The sequence below is a fragment of the Corvus cornix genome, chromosome 1, assembly GCF_000738735.6.
Source record: "Corvus cornix cornix isolate S_Up_H32 chromosome 1, ASM73873v5, whole genome shotgun sequence".
In the NCBI taxonomy this organism is placed as follows: domain Eukaryota; kingdom Metazoa; phylum Chordata; class Aves; order Passeriformes; family Corvidae; genus Corvus; species Corvus cornix.
In genome coordinates, this window is record NC_046332.1 from 42,471,581 (window position 1) to 42,493,098 (window position 21,518).

At 36.8% G+C, this 21,518-nt stretch overlaps 1 protein-coding gene across 2 annotated transcripts in view; it reads left to right on the forward strand.

Moving 5' to 3' along the window:
• Positions 1–18,670, forward strand: part of AASDHPPT (aminoadipate-semialdehyde dehydrogenase-phosphopantetheinyl transferase) — a 31,339-nt gene extending 12,669 nt beyond the window's left edge. Inside the window, exons 3-6 of one of the 2 annotated variants that reach the window (XM_039564262.1) lie at positions 2,086–2,207; positions 2,868–3,029; positions 9,814–9,891; positions 14,656–18,666. In XM_039564262.1, coding sequence (XP_039420196.1) covers positions 2,086–2,207; positions 2,868–3,029; positions 9,814–9,891; positions 14,656–14,814 — 521 coding nt within the window. In that variant the 3' untranslated portion in view covers positions 14,815–18,666. Of the gene's footprint in view, positions 1–2,085; positions 2,208–2,867; positions 3,030–9,813; positions 9,892–14,655 lie in introns of both variants that reach the window. The other variant, XM_010400578.4, reaches the window with a different exon arrangement.
• Positions 18,671–21,518: the final 2,848 nt, after the last annotated feature.

Genomic DNA, 21,518 nt, shown 5'->3' on the forward strand with positions numbered 1-21,518 from the left:
CTAGGACAAGAAAAGGGTTGAACAATGAAGGGAAAAGCAGTAGCATATGGGATTGATAGGCACTTGGTGTACTAAATGGTTTAAGTATCGAGTGTATTCACCACATGTGGTTAAGTTGGGATGGCAGGACTGACAGTGCAGGAGCCTTTATATGCCTCTATGTGCTGAAGGTAGCATAGTGTGAATAGTCTTGGGTGGTTTTTTCTGGTTGTCCTGGGCTACTGAAAGGAGGAGAACTCTCTGGAAGTAATGGAGGAGAAAGGGTACACCAAGATATTCTAAAATGTTTTGAATCACAAGAACAGACTGGAGCCTCTATACTGTCATATTAAATATTCAAGAAAAGAGAGAAAGGGGGGGAAAAGAAAAGTGGATTTGTTTAGAGCAGGTATTAATGTAGTTATTTTATTGTAAAATGGGCTATATAAACACAGAGGGGAAAGAAAATACCTTTCTCCAAGTTCAATTTTTCATTGTTACTTTTCATTGTTATTTTTCATTGTTTCAGGGAACTTGCATTGTGTAAGTAGATGGATATGGCATTTGCCTCAATAATTCATCAAAGCATACTTAACATTGTGGTTGCTTTTTTCTTTTACTGTTATTTTCTCCAGAGGGAAGTTAGTCCTGTCTTTAGATTGTTCTGGATCATTCTATTATCTTAGTCCTGCAACTGTCTACAAAATTTCTGTCTAAAGATGTTCTCTTCACTTTAAAAATGCAATTGAGGGCATCTCTGAAATGTCACTGCCATGTCTTGTGGGATGTGTATGTCAGATAACACTTTGTAGTACAGTTTGGAAATTGTGAGAAAACCTGAATGTGTGCTTTAGTGTAACATTAGTTTGTTCAGATCAGTTATTACTGCTGCTAATACCTGTTTTTATTTAGTGCTTAGATACCTGTAGACAATAATCACTTTACAGAGAAGGCTTAATGGCTTTACCCTTGTTTAAAATGGGGAACATGAGCATAGAGAAGTAAAGTTCCTTGCCCAGTCAACTCAAAGAATTACTGGCACAGCTACAGTTAGAATCTGCATCTTAAGCAATTATTTAGTGAATGGGTTCTTCAAAGTAGTGTGGTATTGGGAGGAGGAAAATGTTTTGGTTTAAATATGAGTAATGTTTTATTTTTAGTGAGAACACTGAATAACCTATCAAAGAAATTGTCTCAATATGTTCTATCCAGATTTTTACTATCCCTAGTAAAGAAAATAAGTTGTTTTCTGCCATTGTCTCTTTAGCCACCTGTAGGCCCAGTTGGACTTGGATGCTTGCATGGGATGCTGATTAATATAGGCTAAGGGAAACCAAGCTTGTTACAAGGTGCATAGATTTCAGTGTACTGTAGAAGTGCCATTGATCAATATAACCACACACTCTGTAGGGTTGTCAACAAGGTAAATGCAGACTAGTGGGGAAAAGTGGTGTAGCCACTGAAGAGCTGCTGAAGTGCCACACAGCTGTGCTTATTTTTAGAGGAAGCTTAAATGTAATCTAAGGAATTTAAGGTTTGGTAGTTTGAGGCTGGGTTTTTGGGGTTTTTTTTTCCCCCTTGGTATATTTCTTACAGTTATTATGGACACCTCTCTACTTCCATTTTTCTTCCAGAGTAAATCCAATCGAAAGAGCTTAATATGTGTGTGATAAATTTGGAAGACTATGCTTCTACAAGTGCTTAAAAAAAGTGTTTCTTTTGTATCCCAGAATCCAAGGGCAGGAGGCAGAATAGCTTGATAAATTTTGACAAACAGCATGCTGTTTTATAAAATGTTACTAGATCAAGCTGTCAGATGCCAGAGACTGTATATGCTACTTCAGTAGTAGAATACAATTTTTTTATATTTATATAAAATCAGCATTGGTTAAGTGCTTTGCCTTTTAGAGAATGCTGGAAACACTGTGTCCTGAACAGTCATGAGCTCACTGCTTTGAGGCTGTATAAATTCAAATTGTGGAGCAGAGTTGGTTCATAAATTTTTGTTCTTATGAGATTTTTCTAGAGCAATAATGTGAAGTAATCCATTTGCTTATTATTACTACTCTGTTAAAATTTCTGTAAATATCTCTGTCTGATTTATAGGTAGTAGCTCAATTCCAAATTTCTTTCACATAATGAAGCGACAGTTTACTGAAGCGGAGTGGGATGTAATCAAGTCTATGAGTAATGAATGGATGCAGCTGGATATGTTTTATCGGCACTGGGTAATACTTCTTTTCCTGTTTAAAGTCTGCAAATGTGCACATTCTTTTCTGATATATTTTATTATTTTCATTATAGTAAAAATGTAATCATTTTGTAGTTGCATAGAATCATAGAATGGTTTAGATTGGAAAAGACATCTAAGATCATCAAACCCACCACTAAACTATGTCCCTAAGCACCATCTCTACCCGTATTTTAAAGAATTTCCGGGTTTGTGACTCAACCACTTCCCTAGGCAGCCTGTTCCACTGCTTAAAAAGCCATTTGATGAAGAAGTTTCTCCCATTATCCAGTCTAAACTTCCCTCGTGCTACCTGATACCATTTCATGTGAAGATATTCTTGGGCTTAAGATTTCAATGATTATTTTAATATCAGAATAATTTTGATAACCATAGTAGAGTAGGATTTATTACTACCTTTAAACACATAGCCAGAAAAAGGTAAAGGGTTCATATCTGTATGTGCCATTGAGTAATTTCATTTGCATTTAATGCAGCAAGTTAGGCTGGGTAAATACAATGCTGATAGCTTTTTCTCACATTTACAGTAGTATGAGTCTTAAATTTATTTTGTCTACAATGTGTACTCAGAAGTAATGTTTATAGAACTGTTTGAAAACAGCCAGTATAAATAAAATACCTTTATTGTGTCTTCTAGGCCTTAAAGGAAAGCTTCTTAAAGGCTATTGGAGTTGGAATTGGCTTTAACTTGCAACGAATTGAATTTAATGTGTCTCCATTGCAACTGGAAATAGGGAAGGTGTATAAGGAGACAAAAATGCTTCTAGATGGAGAAAAAGAAGAGGAGTGGACATTTGAGGTAAAGAATATGTTTTCACTAGTGATAAGCAGTCTCAACTCCTTATGGTTGCATTGCATATTTGATTTTTTTTTTAAGTGCAGTTTCATACCTTTGTTCTGTATAACCCCACTGAGCCTAGATTATTCAAAATTTAGGATATAAATCTGCAGCATTTTAAAGTATTTTTGATGACTGCATGAACACCCCATAGATACATTCTTTATAATGTATATTTATATTTTTACTGTTTCTGGAATATATTTCCTGCACTCTGAGAAAGTCGTCCTAAGGTATGCAGGAAGTTCACAGAAATATATTTGGACCTGATTTCTTGAACAGGACTAAGATTTTAAAGTTCTTCATCAGTTGGTCTAGAGTGGGACTAGTGATTAACTAACCCCGTTAGTGTTTATGTTAGATGTCCGAAATGGAGGAGGTGTCTTCAGCTCCTTTGGAACTTCTTGTCCACACAAGAAATGTGTGTTTTTGTGAGTGTGAATTAGCTGCTGTCTCTGGGAATGGACAGATGAAAAAAATTGCTTAATGGAAGATTAGTTTGGCCTCAGTAGTCTAACTGAGTCTTGGAGTTTGGGCTTTTGTTTTCCTTCTTCAAAGTTATTGGGGCTTATCACTAAAACATCTATCCTTTCAGATTTGGTAAGAAATTATCAGTGTCATTTCATGTAGTTTAAAGGATACATAGGGAAAGAACTGATAGGGACGTGATTTACTGGTGGACCTGGCAGTGCTGGGTTAACAGTTGGACTTGCTGGTCTTAAAGGTGTTTTCCAGCCTAAATGATTCTGATTCACAATAATCTCAAATTATTTAATTACCTAAAAAAACAAGCTTTAAAAAAAAATTAAATTATAATCCCATTTCTCTACCCCCCAGAGGTATGTTCATTCAACCACTTTAAACAGGGCAAAAAATGGAACAAACTGTCAAGTGCGCTTTTCAATAAGATTATTCAGTTTCAAATACGTATTTTCATTTTGAAAATACCTATATTGTTGGAGAGAGCTGTTCCAATAGAGCTGTCTAAATGACAGATTTCTGCTGTATGCTTATTTTCTTTAGTATACAAGCTACATGTACCCTGTGCATGTGGTATGAAAGAATGAATGTTCCAGTAATATTTAACTTCAGAGTACAAGTTTGTACCTTCACAGTTCATTCCATTCAGCATACCTATCCACTTCTGGTTTTGTGTTATTTTACAAGTCTATGCATACTAAATCAGCCCTCTTACTCAATTTCTGTATAGTATGGCAATATCAGTATGTCATGAAATTCACTAGTTGGAGTTACACTGGCAAAAGAAGTTATTGGGAAAGCCTGTGGCACATCTGGTACCAGAATGCTTTCTGTATAACTGCAGTGTACCATGGCCAAGGGAACATCTACCTCTCTTAAATGAATTCTGGAACTCCCAGTTTTGGTCTTTGACGTGCCTGTGGTTGATTGACAGGAACAGCCTGAAGATGATGATGTAGATAGCTCCTTGTAATACTTAAATGCTTTCTAATTCTTTGAATTTTCCTTATTACTTGGTAATTGCTGCCAGAAGGTTCATGCAATTCTTGTCTGAGGAATGTCTCCACTTGCACGCTTGCCCTCCTGCTTCCTAGGAGTGCAGCATTATAATAGGGCAGATTCTAGTATTTCAAAGAAAGAACTTAATATCAAGTTTCCTTTAAATACAAGTTCAATTGGCATATAATTTCATTTAAATATTAACATTCATTAAAATAAAATAAAATGTTTTTCAGTTACCGATCTCTGGAGAGTCTAAAATTAAGCATCACTTTACTTTTCTATCTCTTCCCAAGTTTCTTTTAATTTTGCGTTTGTTTTCTTACTTAAAAAAATCTTTTTTTGTTTCATCAGATTTTTAAAATAACTTTTTAGTTGAAAACACCGATTTTGAGAGATCTGAAAGAGTCACCCAAGAGCAGACATTAAGTCACCTGTAAGACTGCATGTTACTGATAGTCTTTCTCTTAGGTTCCCTGTTGTGCTAAGTTTGCTTGAGGGAGCTTTTTCTATCAAAGAAAAAAATATAATGACTTCACTTTTACTTTTCAGAACTGCCTATATCTTAGTGAAAGGAGATGATCAAAGAGAGCAAGACTGTGTAAAATTCAATTATCACATATTTTGTCTCATTTCAGTTTTAAAGAAAACCTAATTTAATAAAACTAGAAGGGAGAATTCAAGGAGATTTTATCCATTTAAATTACACAAAATATTCTGAAATCGCCTTCAGAAAGTATCTTGTAATATGAAAAAGACAACTTTAAATTCATAAAAACCAGTGAAAGATCCACCTAATACTTGTCATGACGAAAAGGTCAAGAGGAATACTAATGAGTCAGAACAAATCAAAGTTGACAATATTCAGACCCCCTGTAACTGTTCGCAGTCAGAGCAAAGCCAATTCTAACTGGTGACAGAATTTTCTGTGAACAGTGCAAAAACATTTCTCTTATTTGATTGTAAATACTGAATTAACTACTTTGTTATGTAGTTGGCTGTTTGTTGTCCTTTCACCAAGGGTTCAGTTTTGCTTGGAGCATCTTTGCCCTCCTTCACTCGCCCTGTTTTCTGGCTTGAATGGAAGGAAGTTGCTCAGAAGCAGCCTCTTCTTGTTTGATCTTGATGGAAGGATTTAGCTTTAGGGTCTTGTTTTCATACAGTACTCTAGAGATTGCTACACAGATTCCCTTCAGCTGTTTCAGGAGTTGGAGGAAAAGAAGGCTTCGTTTAAAAGCATCAATTTAATTTTAAGATATGTCTGCTATATGTGTTGAATATGCTTTATTCATATAGATAGTGCACACTTTCCTCATTTTAAAAAGGTGGCTTTGTTTAGTAATAACTAAAAGACAGCTAGCCCAGTGAAGAGTGATAACAGCATTTTGTCAGGGTGTTGATTTAGGATGGAGTCTTGATGATGATGATCATTATGGGTAATTCTATATGCTCCATTTATTTCCTTTGAAGAAAATAAACTTGGGTAATTGTCCTAGTTTCATCTCCAGTACAGTTAATTTTCTTCTTAGTAGCTGTCATAGTGCTGTGTTTTGAATTTAGGATGAGAATAGTGCTGATAACACACTGAAACAAAGTCAAGGACTCCAGTGTCTCATAGTGCCCTGCCAGTGAGCAGGCTGTGTGGTATGAGCTACCTACTATGTTCAACTACGACGAGAGTGAAGTAGTAGTTAATTTTAGTTAAAAAAAAAGAAGTTGATTGAAGACAGTTATGACAAGTTCTGTCACTTAAAGAGATCAACATAAGTTTATAAGATAGATTTGTAGTAGATCTTTTATATGGAAAAATATATTGACACTGGAACATATATTGGCACAGGAACAGGTTTCCCAGAGAACTTGTGGATGGCCCATCCTTGGAGGGCCAGATTGGATGGAGCCTTGAGCTAGGTGGTCTAGTGGAACATGTCCATGTCCAAGGCAAGGGAGTTGGAATGAGGTGATTTTTGAGGTCCCTTCCAATGTAAGCTGTTCTGTGACTCTATGGAAAAAAATTCCTAGTTACCGATTTGCAAAATGTTAAATGTATTCATGACCCTTTTTTATTGGTCCCAGTTGTGTACAGCTGATCAGGAAGAATAACTGGATAGCACTTACTGCAATCAGTATTAAAGAAGAATCTTAAATGAGACATATGATATTTCTGTTTTGGTATCTACCTCAATTTTGGATACAACTATTTTATAAAGGAAGCATATGATTTATCCTAAACTTCAGTCTGGGATTAAGAATCACCTAGCAGGACTACTGTTGCACAAATAATTTTTTGCATTTTTTCACAACAAATATTTGCTTGATATGTTTACATGCAAGTAGATTACTTCCAGAACATGAATTTCAAAGAGAGATTAGCTGGGTCAATTTGAAACATGTTTAGTAATTGCTGGTGTGCAACTGTAGTTGGCATCTTTCACCTTCAGTAAGAGAAGTTAATCCTGTTGCATTGCTAGGAATAAATAAGAATAGAAACATATTTCTAAGACTAGCTAATCCAACTGGATTCACTCATCAATCAATTCTGCTGGCTGGGAAGGTACAGTTTCCTCATAAGCCGTCTGTTGTTGAGTGAATTTGTAATGATTTGAATTCCAGACACATCATTCTGCTGAGTCTTTGAAATGCAATCATTGTAAATCTCTGTGTGCTCTAGTAAGGCTTTCGTTCTGTGCAGGTAAAAACAAATTTTGGTCCATTCCATGTATTCTGGTTTTTAGAGAGGAATCTTAACAAAACAAACTCTTTACCTTGAAGGAATTCTGTATGATTGTCCTCTTTTTGTTTAATCATCTATTGCCATTAAAAATATTAATTTTATAAGCTGGTATAGCGATATCTCCAGGGAAGCAAGTTGATCCACTGTTTTTTATAGTTTCACTATGTTTCATTAATTCCATAGCATAAAGTTTTGCTGGCCACTAGTAAAGGCCAGGAAAGATGTTCCTTTCTGTATTTCATTTGGATTTACATTGCTCTGAAACAGCAAAGATAGGTGAAGGGCATAGTTTGTTATGTTTTATTGTAAGATGCTGAAAACTCTTTTGTGATCACAGAGGATACATGAAATAAATGAAATGGAACCTTTTTTGTTCATTGGGCAGGGTCTCTGCAGGGAAGGTCTATTTAAACAGTCACTGCCTGTTAAATGCAGCTTTGAACTGAAAAAATATTTTGCTAACAGTATGTAAAATACTACCTATAATATGTTTTTAGTTGCACAAACAAGTAGTAATATAATTGACTTCACAAAAAGAAAATTCTGTGCTTAAAGCTGTTTGCAGACTTCTGATTACAGTTGTAAGCCACTGCTGAATGTGCTGTACTGTGCTCTCTGTTCTGATATGTCTTTGACCTCTTGGAAAATGCAAAAAAAAAGGAAAGAAGGGTGGAAAATGAAGTAATTAAAATTGGGATGTAGTAATTTTTCCATCTAGAAAAACACAAAACACTCCACCCCAGAACTATAGAAATGGTTTAGTAACACCTGATCAAGCATCTAATATTCATAGTCTTTCTTATTTTTGAGGAAGTTACAGGAATGTGCACACTGAGTGCAAGTGTTTATCTCTGAGGTAGCATTCTTTATGCTTGACTAATTTTCAGTTTTGTACTCTAGTAAAGGAGAGGAAAACCCAGTAAAATACTTAATAAGAAATACATTTATAGCTCTTGCAGTCGTGTAAAGTATTGCTTATGCTGTAGGTTTGTTAGTGTTTCTTATATTAAATATTTTTCTTAATCTAGACAGAATTGAAATATTCATTTTCTTACTAGCACTTTGCAGAAAGGTATGACAACATGAGCTTGATAGGGTTTTTTTGAAGTAGGTGAGGGTTATAAAATTCTGACTGCTAAAGCTGTCAAATAGGCACAGTTTTGGTGCTGAAGAGATCAAAGTAAAAGCACAGTTCTATTTCCTCACCAGCATCTCTCCACCAAGGCACCCACGTTTGCCAGAAAAGTCCCCCAGTTTTACAGTTGAACTGGTGCTACACATGAATGGAGCAGCTGCTGCCTTGGCTGAGGTGGGCTGAGTAGATCTCAGCTGAGCAGCTTGGCAATTTTTTTTTTTTTTTAATGTATATACAGGGCTGTTTGGGAATCACTGAAATGGTATCCTAGCAACTGAAGTCTTTGAAAAGTCTGTATATTAGATGGACTATAGAGACGCCTGATGTGGACTGACACCATTGTTCTAAAAGACATCGTTTTGCGTAGATTAAAAGGGGAGAAAAACAAGGGAACCAACAACCTGTCAGAGGAAATAGGAGGAGATCATGGTGCTTTCTTTATATTATGATATACTGCCATTAGAATATTTCCCAAGGAAGCCAAAATTGGAGATTCAGTCTTACATCCAAGGATAATATCCCAATGATTTTCTGATCTTCAGATTAATGGCAATATTGAAATTGATCACTTTCCTAGGTAACATTCTTGGTGTTCTTGATTTCTACTTTAAAAAGTGTGCATAAATTAAGTGAAAACTTTTGGATAAAGAAGCAGGGAAAAATGTATTTCCTCCCTTTATATATATATTTTTTAAAGTCAATGAAATTATGGCTTGGCTATAGAATAAGCATTATTCTGAAACAGTATATAAAAGTCTTTGGGGTTCTTTTTCCTGAAATTGTTTAGGATGAATTCTTAGCCTTTCTAGAAGAAAACATTTTCAAAAAAAACCTAATAAATAGGTAAAAACTATATTACTAAATATATAGTTAGAAGTCTAAAAATATTGATTCATATTTACACATCACAGTTCTCAGACTGCTGTGTCAGGAGTTTAAAGTTGGGGTCTCACATGCTGTGGGAAGCCAAGAAGGGAGAGAGAGTCATTGGTTTAAGTTTACACGGATGCTGTTTTTCAGAATGCCTTCCAGAAGTTCACAGTTCATCTCACTGGAAAAGGATAGCTAGATGGGTTATGTAGCTTGGGACTTAAAAGGGACTGGTAAAGGAAAGCTCGGGTGACAAACTTGAATGGAAATATCTACAAATGGATAAGGTGATGGTAACCTGTAGTAACCAGTCCTCAGCCCTGTGAACATTTTAATGTATCTGCATCATTGAGCTCTCCAACAAAACTCCTAAAAAGTACTATTGCTTTTTGAATGTCATTATTTTAAAGTATTTTAAATTATGCTCTGCTATTGTTATGAACCATATTCTAAGTATTTATATAGTCTGTACTCCAAAAACAGAGTAAAGAAAATGCATTTACATTGCCATTTTTCATCTTTACTAGGAAACCCGCTTGGATGACCATCATCATGTTGCAGTGGCGCTTGGGAAACAGGAGGGATTTGTACAGAATAATTCTGATGTAAGAAATTGTGAAATAGTTTCATGTCTTGGTGATCACTTGAATGTAAACTTATGGTGTAGCTGAAAGTGTGTTATCTCATGTATAGGGCCAAGAAGAAGACTTACCTTAGGCACAGTATTGAACAGAACCAAGCAGTATTACTGAACTGTTTCCCCTAGTTCTCTTATGCCTATTTCAGGAAAAATCTGGGAAGGAGAAATAGTTTCAGAGGACCGCAGCAGATAATGTCAAGTCTGTAATGCATGTATTCAGTGTGTTCATTCAAGAGAAGATTAAGTGATTTTTGTCACAGCCTGCTAGTGATCATGTGGGAAAGATGGTTTTCACAGAGGGAAATGGAAACAGTGAACCAATCTGGACTGCTAAACTTGTATGACACCTCACCAAGCTGATTTTAGTGGGGGACTGTCAGTGTATGTATCCCAGAGCAGATCCATCGCTCAAATACCATTACGACAAGATAACCCCTGAGACAAGCAGCAACAACCAACAGATGGGAAGAACAGCAGTGTTAGTCTTCGTTCCATGTGGTGTCTCTATTGAGAGAAAGAGCAAAGCTACTTAAAAGCTTTTCAGGATTTTCTGTGTAATTTAAAAAAGACCTCAGTCATGAAAATAGCAATAGAAGTCAAATTTAAGGGAGGGGCAGACTGGCAAGTTGTAGCCAAAACAGCCAGACAGTCAGCAAAGGAGAGCGTGACAAATTGCCGGATCTTTCTCTGGTGTTCTAGTTGCTCACGAGAAAATGGGTTAGTTGTCTTCTGTAATTTAGATACAAAGATTTTACCAGGAACTAGAAAAAAAAAATTAGTTATAGGAATGGATAAAAGCAGGAAAGTGATAATGCACACTTGTCTATCATGGTAACAAAGTCTATGTTCATGGATAAAAAAGGGAAGCAGGCCTTTTAACTAGTATTGGTTAGACTGAGAAAAGAGGTATTAAACTGCCTTTGAGGATTTACTGTGATAAATCAGCGGACAAATATTTTTTAAGAAATTACATGCATTCTGTTTGACAGGACATACTTAAGTTCCTGGTGGGGTTGCATATTATCCTTCTGACAGGAATACTGATAACTGTAAGTCTGAGGTGAAAAGAAGGTGGACGTTATTTCAAAGGACAATTACCTAAGTATTCGGCAGAAATCCAGGATTTTTAAGTATTGACCTTCACCATCATGGTCACATACCTTAAACTTATCATGACTATTCTTTCTGTGATATCAAAGGTTATGATGAAAAGTCTTGGAATCAAGAGGAGTCTCAAAGGCTTACTTGTCCACTGACTAAATTTATGATTACCTAAATTTCATTATCTCAATTCAATGAAGAAAGGTCATTTTAAGCAGGACAAGAGAGCATTCTGAGACTCCCCAGTAAGGAAATTAAGTGAAAATTTATGTACTATTGCACCGTGCCTTTTTAGGCTGCCTTCTAACAGGAACATGGAGGAAATGAATGTTGCCTTCTCTCTTAGTAAAAGAACCATAAGAAGGATTCTATTTATTGCTGGATATGTTGAAAGAAAAAGTTGTTCATTGTAGCTTAATGTGTGTGTAAATGTTACCCAGTTGTTTCAGGATGTCAGTGTTTGTGTCTGTTCCCTCTCTGCAATCACAGGAGTAATTCATTATGGCCTGCTTGCAGAACATCTATTTTCAGCTTTCTTCACAAAATGATAGCATGTACCTGCAATTCCCAGGAAAGACCGATTGTTTTGTCAATTTACTGTAATTAAAAATCTCTAGTGTCAAGAGCCTTATCAAAATGCTAGTGACTGCTATATGCTTGAAGAAACAGAACATTTATCTGTGCTCTTAACCTAGATCTAGACATTTGTCTGAGGCAAGTCTCAATAAAAGATGGCTGAGTTTAAAATTCTTTATAAATCCTGTGTAGGATATAAAGTATGTTCTGTCTATCACTTGCTAAATTTCACAAGAGTTGTGGTGAATTCAGTCAGGACACACTTCCTTCAGACAAGCACGTGCTGAAGTTCAAGCTACGTCTGTTAGCTCAGAGGCTTATTTGGTATGTGTCTGTGATGTCACTTTCATGGCTCTAGGCACCATTCCTGCAGCTTTACCTCATCTCCAAAATGTCCAATGAACAGGAATGTCTCAGCACCATGTCATTGTGTAAGGACATAAAGTGAGAGACAGCTCAGTCTCTTTTGCCTTCAGTCTGTATTGACAACAAAGAGTTTTTCTGTGTTGCTTCAAGCAGCATAAACTATTTTGTTGTCTCTGTATTTATTCCTAGAAGTAGCTTACTGCTCAAATACTGGAGAATAGACATTTTTGTTTTTTCCCTATTTACTGACCTACCTTCATTGATGTGACAGGAAGGGATAACAAAATCCTCAAAATTTACCTTGGATTGAGTCACCTCCATTACTTGGATGTAGGGTCTACAAGGCACAATTATGAATAAATTCCCCAAATCTTTTCCTGGACCTCAACACACTGGAGTGCCTCTGAAGTGCCTGTACACCATTGCACTCAGGATGAGGAATAAACATGATGAGTCAGATCTGTGTGTGGCTGCAGGGCTCCGAGAGCACGAGATGGTGGAGTTCAGGATGCTGGGGTAGCAAGAACGGCTCACAACCCTTAACATGAGGAGAGCAGACTTTCTCCTCCTCAAAGGACAAAGAGGGGTCCTGTGGGATATGGCCTCACAGGAAAATTGAGCCTCAGAAAGCTGCTTAACATTCAAGGATCACCTCCTCCACTCTCAAAAGAGTTCCATCTCACTGCATATGAAGTCAGGCAAAAAAGCCAGAGGGTCTACATGGATGAACAGGGAGCTCCTAGCCAAACTTGGACAGAGAAAGGGAAGCGTACAGAGGGTGGGAGCAAGAATGGGTAACATGAGAAGAATACAGAAATATTATCTGAGCATCCAGGGATGAAGTTAGAAAAGCTAAAGCCCAAATAGAATTTAATCCGTGATCAGATGGACAACTAATCTCTGAGGCAGCAAGAAGCACTTCAGTAAGTGCAAAGAAGCCAAAGGGAAGGGTTTTGCTCAACAAGACAAATGTTGAAAGAAGCTGAGATGCTGAATGCCACCTTTGCGTCAGTCTTTATTAGCAAGACTGACTGTCAGCAATCCCAGGTTGCAGGGATGAAAGAGGAAAGGAGCAAGGGCGATGCGCACTTGAAGGAAGAGGATTAGGTCAGGGAATGCTTAAGCAAACTGGATGGGTGTACGTTGATGAATATTTATGGCATACAGGTGGCAGCGCAAGGCTTCTCTCAATAATCTTTGGTTGATCACGGGGACTGGGCGAAGTGCCCAAAGACTGGAAGAAAACAAATGTCACCTTATTGTCAATAAGGAGGACCCAGGGAATTACAGGCCTCACAGCTTCACCTTGGTTGCTGGAAAGGTGGCAGAACAGCTGATTCTGAAAATCATTTCCAGGCACAGCAAGGACAAAGAAATCATCAGGACTAGTCAACATAGCTTTGCCAAGAGAAAGTCATGCTTGACCAACTTGGTAAACTTCTGCAATGAAATGACTCACCTGGTAGATGAGGTTAGAGCAGTGGGTAACTGTCTACCTATGTTTTAGTACCTTCTAAATTTGGCAGTGTCTCTCATAAGATCCTCCTAGAAAAATGCTGAGTGGTGGGTAAGCAGACAGTGAGGTGTATTGGAAACTAGAACATTTGGGCCCAGGGTGTGGTGATAGTGGTACAGAGTCTGGTTGGAGGCCAGTTACTGGTGATGTACCCCAGGGATCAATACTGGGTCCAGTCCTGTGTAACATCTTCATTAATGAACTGGATGATGGTGCAGTGCACCCTCAGCAGGTTTGCTGGTGACAACGAACTGGGAGGAGTGGCTGATACACCAGAGGGTTGTATTGCCATAAAGACCGGCTCATCGAAAATGACTCAGTTTGTCTGATGTTCCAAGGAACACCACTGCAGAGGAGCCCTACTGAATTTTATGAAATACTAAACACTAAGAATATGTCACTCAAGCAAATGCGCATCTAGAAGAATCAGCTATATTTATGTTTAATTCATGCAAGCTGTACTATATGCCCTCCTGTCTGGAAACAATTACATTTGGAGATGGCATACAGCAGGCTGCACAGTAGTGTCCTCAAAAAAAACAAAAAAAAAAACCACCCTAAAAACAAACCAAATCTTTTTTTTCTTTGAAATGTGATTTTTTTCTTGGAGTGCTGAAACTAACATGGAGACCATGACACTGTCATTTCTTAATATCTCAGTCTGCATTTAATGTGGATTTAACGTGGGGAATTGCTGGTTGATTGTGACCACTAGTTTTTAAGTAGCATTTGAAGTCTGAGAGAAGCATGCAAAACCTCAGTGACTACTGGTATTGAAAAGAGTACGAATAGGCACACCTCTGTTCTCACACAATTGTCTCAAATAATCATATCTGCTGGAGAATGAAGTACAGTTCATTTGATGGTGGTTTTTTCTTTTTTGCTGGACTTAAACACTCATTCTGTCCCACTTGGAGCATTGTATAGCCCTTGTTCCATCAGTTTTGTGAACTGTGTTTCAAGGAAAAACTCTATTTTTCTGTGTGGCCTGTTACATGCTTCTAATAGTTACTGCATAGCCTAAAGTAGGGGAATTGACATCAGTCTCAAATGTAGAATGTTTTCTTTCTTCTTCAGTAAGAAATACGCAGTTTAAACAGGACAGAGAATTTTACAGGAAGAAAATTGATATTTATCAATTCATGTTATGCTAATACGTGTTTTCTTTAGGTACAGTCCATGGAGCCTAACCAACCACAATTTACAGTATTGACTTTTGAAGATTTAGTTGCATCTGGTATTCCAGTCGCACCTGAGGATTCTGCATATTGGGACAATTTTTGTTCAAAGCAGGAGAGTCCAGTGAAACAGAGTTCACATTCAAGATAAGACTGTGTATAAGAAAAAGAAACTTGTCAAAGTTCTTACACTGTTCTTCTGCTTAATTTGAAGTATGGGAATAAGTGCACATATGTAAATGAAACATATTTTTCCTTATTTGAGCTGACAACCTGATTTTCACATTTTCAAAATTGATGCTTCATCAGAATTAAAAAGAAGACACTGAAAGAATTCTGAACGAAAAGCCTAAACCAACATGCTTTGTTGCATCTACTTGCCTGTGGTTCTTACACTTCAGTAATTATCCATGCTAGGAACAGAAAGCAGTTGTACAATAATGTTGTTTATTAGTCAACAAGTGTTTAGTATATAAAAATGTGTTTCCATACTTATTTATGCTGAAGCTTGAATTATGATACTGCTTTTTCTATTTATAAATTATTCATTTATTCTCAGATGGACAAATAAATCCAGGAAAATTGGTACAAATTCTTGTGCTGTTAGTGTGTGGTGTGAGTGTTTGTGCAACACTTGGTGTTTGTGTAATGCCAGGCTGAAAAGGTCTGAGTCTTAGCAGTCTGGGAGCTACATCTGTGCAAAAATAGTTTGAGACAGGGAATTAACTTACAAATATTTATAGTCTTTTCACTTCTTATCTTTGTTAATTAAAGTTTCCTGCAACTTAGTATTCTTCTTTTAACAGTTCTTTTTTGTATTTTTTCCCTCAGCAACAGATACAAGCCAAGCAGCAGTTAAATTTTCCTGGGCTTGGATTTGCATCAGTCATGGAGGGAAACCCAAAGAAAAAAAGAAAGCTATTTACTCTTTTTCCAAATAGTCTTGTAACATCTGATGACAGAATATTTTACTGTCCTGACAGTGAAGGAAGGTTTATGGAGATCTGTAGATCTTGAGTGCACATCTAGAATATTTTGTCTTCTTTTTCAAAACAAATCCTGTTTTGTGCCATTACCTCTCACTCTTCTTTTGAGAAATCATAGATACAATGTGGTCCATCTAAATTTAAGAAAACATACTGAACAGAATGATTTTTCACAAAAAGAGTTAATTTCTGTCCTACTGTTAAATATAGATCTTCATTGAATTTGAGGTTGTGTACAACTAGGCTGCACCCTGTAGTCTGGTGAACACCATGTAGAGGAGAATCTACTTGTAGAGTAACTACTGAATCCATGCCTTATTACAAAGATGAAGAAAAGTTTGAGAGAGAGGATGAGTTTTACAATTATTATACAAGCTTTTGGAGTCTGCTGTAGATAATTCTGAATTCAAACATGCTGTTAAACTCTCCTACTTCCAGTGCTGATTAATATTTTTGTTTCCATTTCCATGACTCTCTCATCCTGCATGCTAATTGTAATTTTTGGCATTTTCCTTTTTTTTCCTCTCTCCAAAACTACAAATCAGTGAAGCAATGACTTTTCCCTCCAGACTCCACAGGGGTTAAATTAGATGTTCGGTAACTTCAAATCTGAAGTTAAAAGAAATACAGAGTATTTTATATACAAATTCTAAGTTATGTATTCAAGATTGTCTTTTATAAAAATGAAATTCAACTTGAAATAAATAATTTGCAATTCACAGAGGTCCAGTACATGCCAATCAGTCACTGGACCCATTAATTGCAGCTTTGCCAGTCAATTTGAAGTTACCAACTTTTTTGCTAGGACGATGAACTGAGCTACAAATATGGGGTGAGCTGAATAAAGAAATTTCTGATCTAGATTTTGGGGGATGAGAGAATTGATTTCATATTAGAGATTACTTATTTTTGCATGGAAGCAGTGTCTCAAACCAGAAATTTTCTTTCATTGGAAAGAGTTTTAAAAGTATTTATGAAATTATTTCTAATATTGTGCTTGCATGTAAGTAGAGGACAAGCCAGTTTTGTTAAATTATAAAATGGCACTTGGTTTTCTTGCTAGGAATATGATAGTTTTCAAGACTATGTCTAATTAGAAAGACCTGTAAGAGTTTATTTTGGTTGGTTTTCCATGAAATAAAATCATACTTTAGAGTGGTTCATACAGAATTGTCTAAAAGACTGCAGTTTCTCACTCTGTGATTTTTTCCACGCTTTTTAATTTATACTGAACTATTTGAAAAATAAGATTAATCTCCTTTTTAATCTTCATAGCAGTAAGGTTAGGTGATGGTAATGCCTTGTGAAGAGCCACTTGAGTCAGGTTGTTTCATGTCAGTGCAAATGGACAGAATGTTACACTTGCTTTTACCTCAGTGGGAAAGAGCAGCTGGATTGGTTATGGAATTTTCAGCTAAAAGCATGCTGCTAAAAGGCCAGCAGGACGTTCTGACTCCTTATGAATGTGAATGATCCTTCTTAAAGTCAGAAGAAAGTTTTTCGGGGTATCTGTGTTGTGGAGGCACATACTGAAATAAGTGCTGCTAGTGTGTACAAATAGACTAATGTAATTTCACAGTTCTAAGACTAATTTATTTTTTAATTCACCATCACACCTTTTGCTGATAAAAAGATAATTGAGCCCTTTATCCACACATGGCTATAACACTGACTTACTTGCATTTCCATGGAACACAGTCCTAATGGCCAGAGAGTCCCTCTGCCATTTTAGAACAGCTCCAGCTTTCCTCACCAAGTCAAGTGGTCAGCCCAGTCCAGGGCAGGTGAGCTGACCTTTGCTGTCTCCCATCGTCATTCTGTCTGCAAGAAATATTCCAGTTACATCCAGAAGCCTCAGGGCCTTTATTTCCTTCTCCAGGCCCCATTCCTTCATCTGTTTTGTTTTCTAGATACTTCCACATGAGCCTTTCCCAGCAGTGGCTGCAGCTGGGTAGACTTTTTCCCTATGGAACAGGATTGACCAGCCCCCCTGTTTCTCAAATTCTCAGATTTAGATTTTAGATTCTTAGATCAGATCTGCTGTCCTAGGTGACATATCAACACAGCGTTTCGAAAAAGTATTAACAGTCTCTGACCAAAGAATAAATTTTAAAAGTTTTGGTTTTCAGTAAAAAGACTGTCAGAAGTGAGTAGATATGTTTTAGTTTGGACTTGTTCAAAACATTTTGTGTCTTAGATCAAAAATGCTTAAATGGATTAGGAACTTCAGGGGATAAAACTGTGTTTAAGACAGTTTGCACCTGTGTGACAAGAGGCAGGTGCCATCTAATATGAAAATCTGTAACTTTGAAAAAGGGATCATGTGAGTTCACTCAGCCTTTTACAGAGTCTGTAAACTTACACAAGATGTAGATTGTTACTATCTTATGGGATCAAGTCCGCTGATGTTAATCAAGTATGCTTAGCTTAGACAAGAAATCAGAGATGTAGCAACAGAAGTAGTGTATATATGGTTGTTAGACATATGCTCTTGGAAACATCCAGGAAACAGCTCAACTTAAACAGCCGTCTTTACCCAAGACACTGCAATAAGGCGATGATTTGCAAAAAAGTTGGACAGATGGTTATGCAAGTCAGCATAGACTGCCTTTTGTCGGAGCTTTACAAGAGTGCAACATTCTACAAAGCAGATAAGTAGTTCTTGGCAGAATTGATACAACCACATCTAAAACAGCAATTGAGACTGTCAGCCTTAACTGCTGCCTGATTCTGCAGGTGTTTGAACGTTCTAATATGTGCTTCATTATCCTCCAGAATAGGGTTAGTTTGGATTACTTCATTCTTTGTAGAAAACATAAGCATGAAAATAAATTCTGAATTTTCAAGAGAGACAACATTTTAAAAGTGTTTTGTTTTTTTCAAAAAGTCACCTTTTGTAATACGTTATTTTCTTGAGCTGTACATGCAGTTTTTTATGGCCAGACACTATATATAAATCCTGTTTCTTCTAAGATTTGGTATAATTTCTTTACTGCAATAAAACATGGACTATTTTGTGTTTGTGTTCTCTATTTGTGGTTATTATTTTATCTTGCTATTATTTAGATCCAGACATAGGTGAGATTACTGAAACACTTGTCTAGCACTCCTTTGCTATTTTGCTATATGGGACTACGAAACTGTGCACTCTTAATGACATCCTTTGGATGAATCATGAAACAAAGGTGTGGAGTACTTAGCTGGAGTACCAGCTCTCCAGTACTTAGTTTCTTCCACAATTTTAATTTTATAATGTGCAACCTAGTTTCTGACAAATACAAAATAATGTTGGTGTATTCTGTGCTGGAGTGAGTATCTCATGTTGTGGTCCAAACTGGCATAGTGTGAAGCTTAATGCTCTTAGGAAGATGCATATTTTCAAATACAAGACTACAGTGATGCCCGGTGTTGCTTACACATGCAACGAAATTTCTGAAGATTTGTTTTTTGATTAGGACATAGAACACAAAGGTTCTTTAGGTTGTAGCAGGAGCTTCTTCATACAGAAAAAAGCTCTTTTACTTGCACAAGACTTTTCTTTAAAACATTTGAAAACCTGTTTTATATTTATAAGTGATTTAAACAGTAAGAAAATGGGTATTTCAATTGAAATGCATCTTCTGTTTTCTAACACCTAGAGTACTTCCAGGGTTTGCCAGGATGCTTGTCAGGTTTGTCCTAGGGATTTAGTGATGCCTTTTGACATCTGGAGCAGGCTTGGGGCAGGAACACCAAGGTTCCCGGCATAACTAAGATGCTATGCCGGACCTATAGGCAATGCCAGAACTTGGAAGGGCTTATGGAGCTTTGGTAAATGGTGATGCTCTACTTACGAATGGCAAAGCTCTGAAGGGGTTGTGTGAGAGTTTTCTTGACATTCATACTTTGAAAGTTGTATAAATGTCTCACTTTGGATTTGGTAATTACCTCCTAAACTTACTTAGGCATACAAGTCTAGTCAGTTATTCCACATGAGCACTGATATTTTCATTGCAAACTTACCCCTTTTTTATTACACCTGAGTAAGCTGGTGCATCATTTCCATCCTGTTTCTATATGTGTTGGTGTGCCTTGTGCTATGCCTTTGGTACCGCAGGACCTCTAACACATCCATCTGAGGTACTTTGCTGCAACAGCTTTCAATGGGGTCAGTCCCAGCATGCCAACAATTCCTGCTGGCAGGTTGCCTTTGAGCTAAGAATAAAATGTTTTGGTACCATTACTAAACTCTAGTAAATTAATGGAAAAGACAAGTAGAGAAATTACGTATAAATACTTTCATGCTGTAATGCAAATAATGATAAGTCAATGTAAAAGAGAAGATGTACTAATGCTAGCTTTTAACTCACAGAGAATTCTTAGTTTTGCTTTGTTCTAAGATCTCAAAGGAGATCAAAACTTAGTTCAATCCTATAATATGGGTTTCTGGGTTTTTTTCCCCTCAAGGTTAAATAGTAGCATCTGTATTACAACTTCAAAGTCCCAGTTAAGATTTCCCAATTGTGAGTTTCTTTTCTCCCTGTACCTTAATGTTTCCAGCCTTTGAAAAAGGTTCAGTGTTTGAAAAAATAGCTTTCCTTTAATCATGAAATAGGCTGAAGTTCACCCAAGCAGCCAGTCACATCCACGTAATCTGTGGGAATCTTTGACCAGAGACAGAAATCAGGAGCTTGGCGTGCCCTGCTTCACCCAGGCTGCTGCTGCCTGAGCAGGCGGGGATTTCTCAGCTGTTCCATGTGACCCTGGTTTGCTCAGAGGAGGGGAGGACATGCTCTTGCTTAAGTGGCTCTAAAGCTGCCTCCTGATTTCTGGAATTACATCGCTCAGCTGAGTGACATCACTACGTGGTGCCACTGAATATTAAACTCTTGATTGTGTGACTGTTGATTTTTTGTTTCCCGGTGTTGGAGCTAAACATTCTGCCCTGTGAATTTGCTACCAGCTGTTTCCACCAATATTTGCAGTTTTTGCCTTTATATCAATATACTACTGGTTTTGGCTTTAAGGCATCATAGATAGCAGTCTTAATAACTAGTGCAGAAGGGAAATGCAATAAGACTAGCAAAACCAGAAATAATCTTTATAAACATGATTATAGATTTTATATGTATCATTGCATGTTATATCTAGTAAGCTGTATATGTAATACTTTAACAATAGTATATAATAATTTAATAAATGTATTATATATTTATAAATGTGGACTTCTATATATATGCACACATTGCTTTACAGTATCTTATCTTTCAATTAAGCATAGGTCTGTGTTTTCCTCTGCAATTAAGTAAGTACACAATTACCTATACATAGTTAAAATATTCATTTGTTATTTTTCATCAGAAGGAGGTGTTTAATATATTTAAATGACTCCCGATTAAAATTACTTGGGGTTTCCATTTAAAACAGCAGTCAGGCAAAAATCTGAAAATACTGCCTTGAAAATATTTTTTCTTTAAAATGAATATCCTATTTTCTCTCAGCTTCAGCAGGAAAGTTTTCAGTAATTTATCACAGCTGCCATCAGGTGAGTGGATTCTCAGTCCTTGTATATGTTGATTGTACAATGTGCTCTTCATCCTAATTGAGAGCTGTTGTGAAAGGCACAGTGAACTGCTTATTCAATAAGGTCACTGGTCTCTTTGTAAGAGAAATGGAATTTTCCTGCAGTTGTTAAGTTCAAACACTGTTTACTGAATAGAATAATATTCTCAGCAAGCAGTGTTTACTACCTGCATAAAAGCATTTTGTTAATCTTGTGATGGTTACGTGGTCTGCAATTAATTAGCTGCCTGTACAACATTAGGAAAATGTATTAGATTAATTCTGTATAGTAAAACTGTGTGTGGGTAGAGGTTGTACTCCAGTTTTG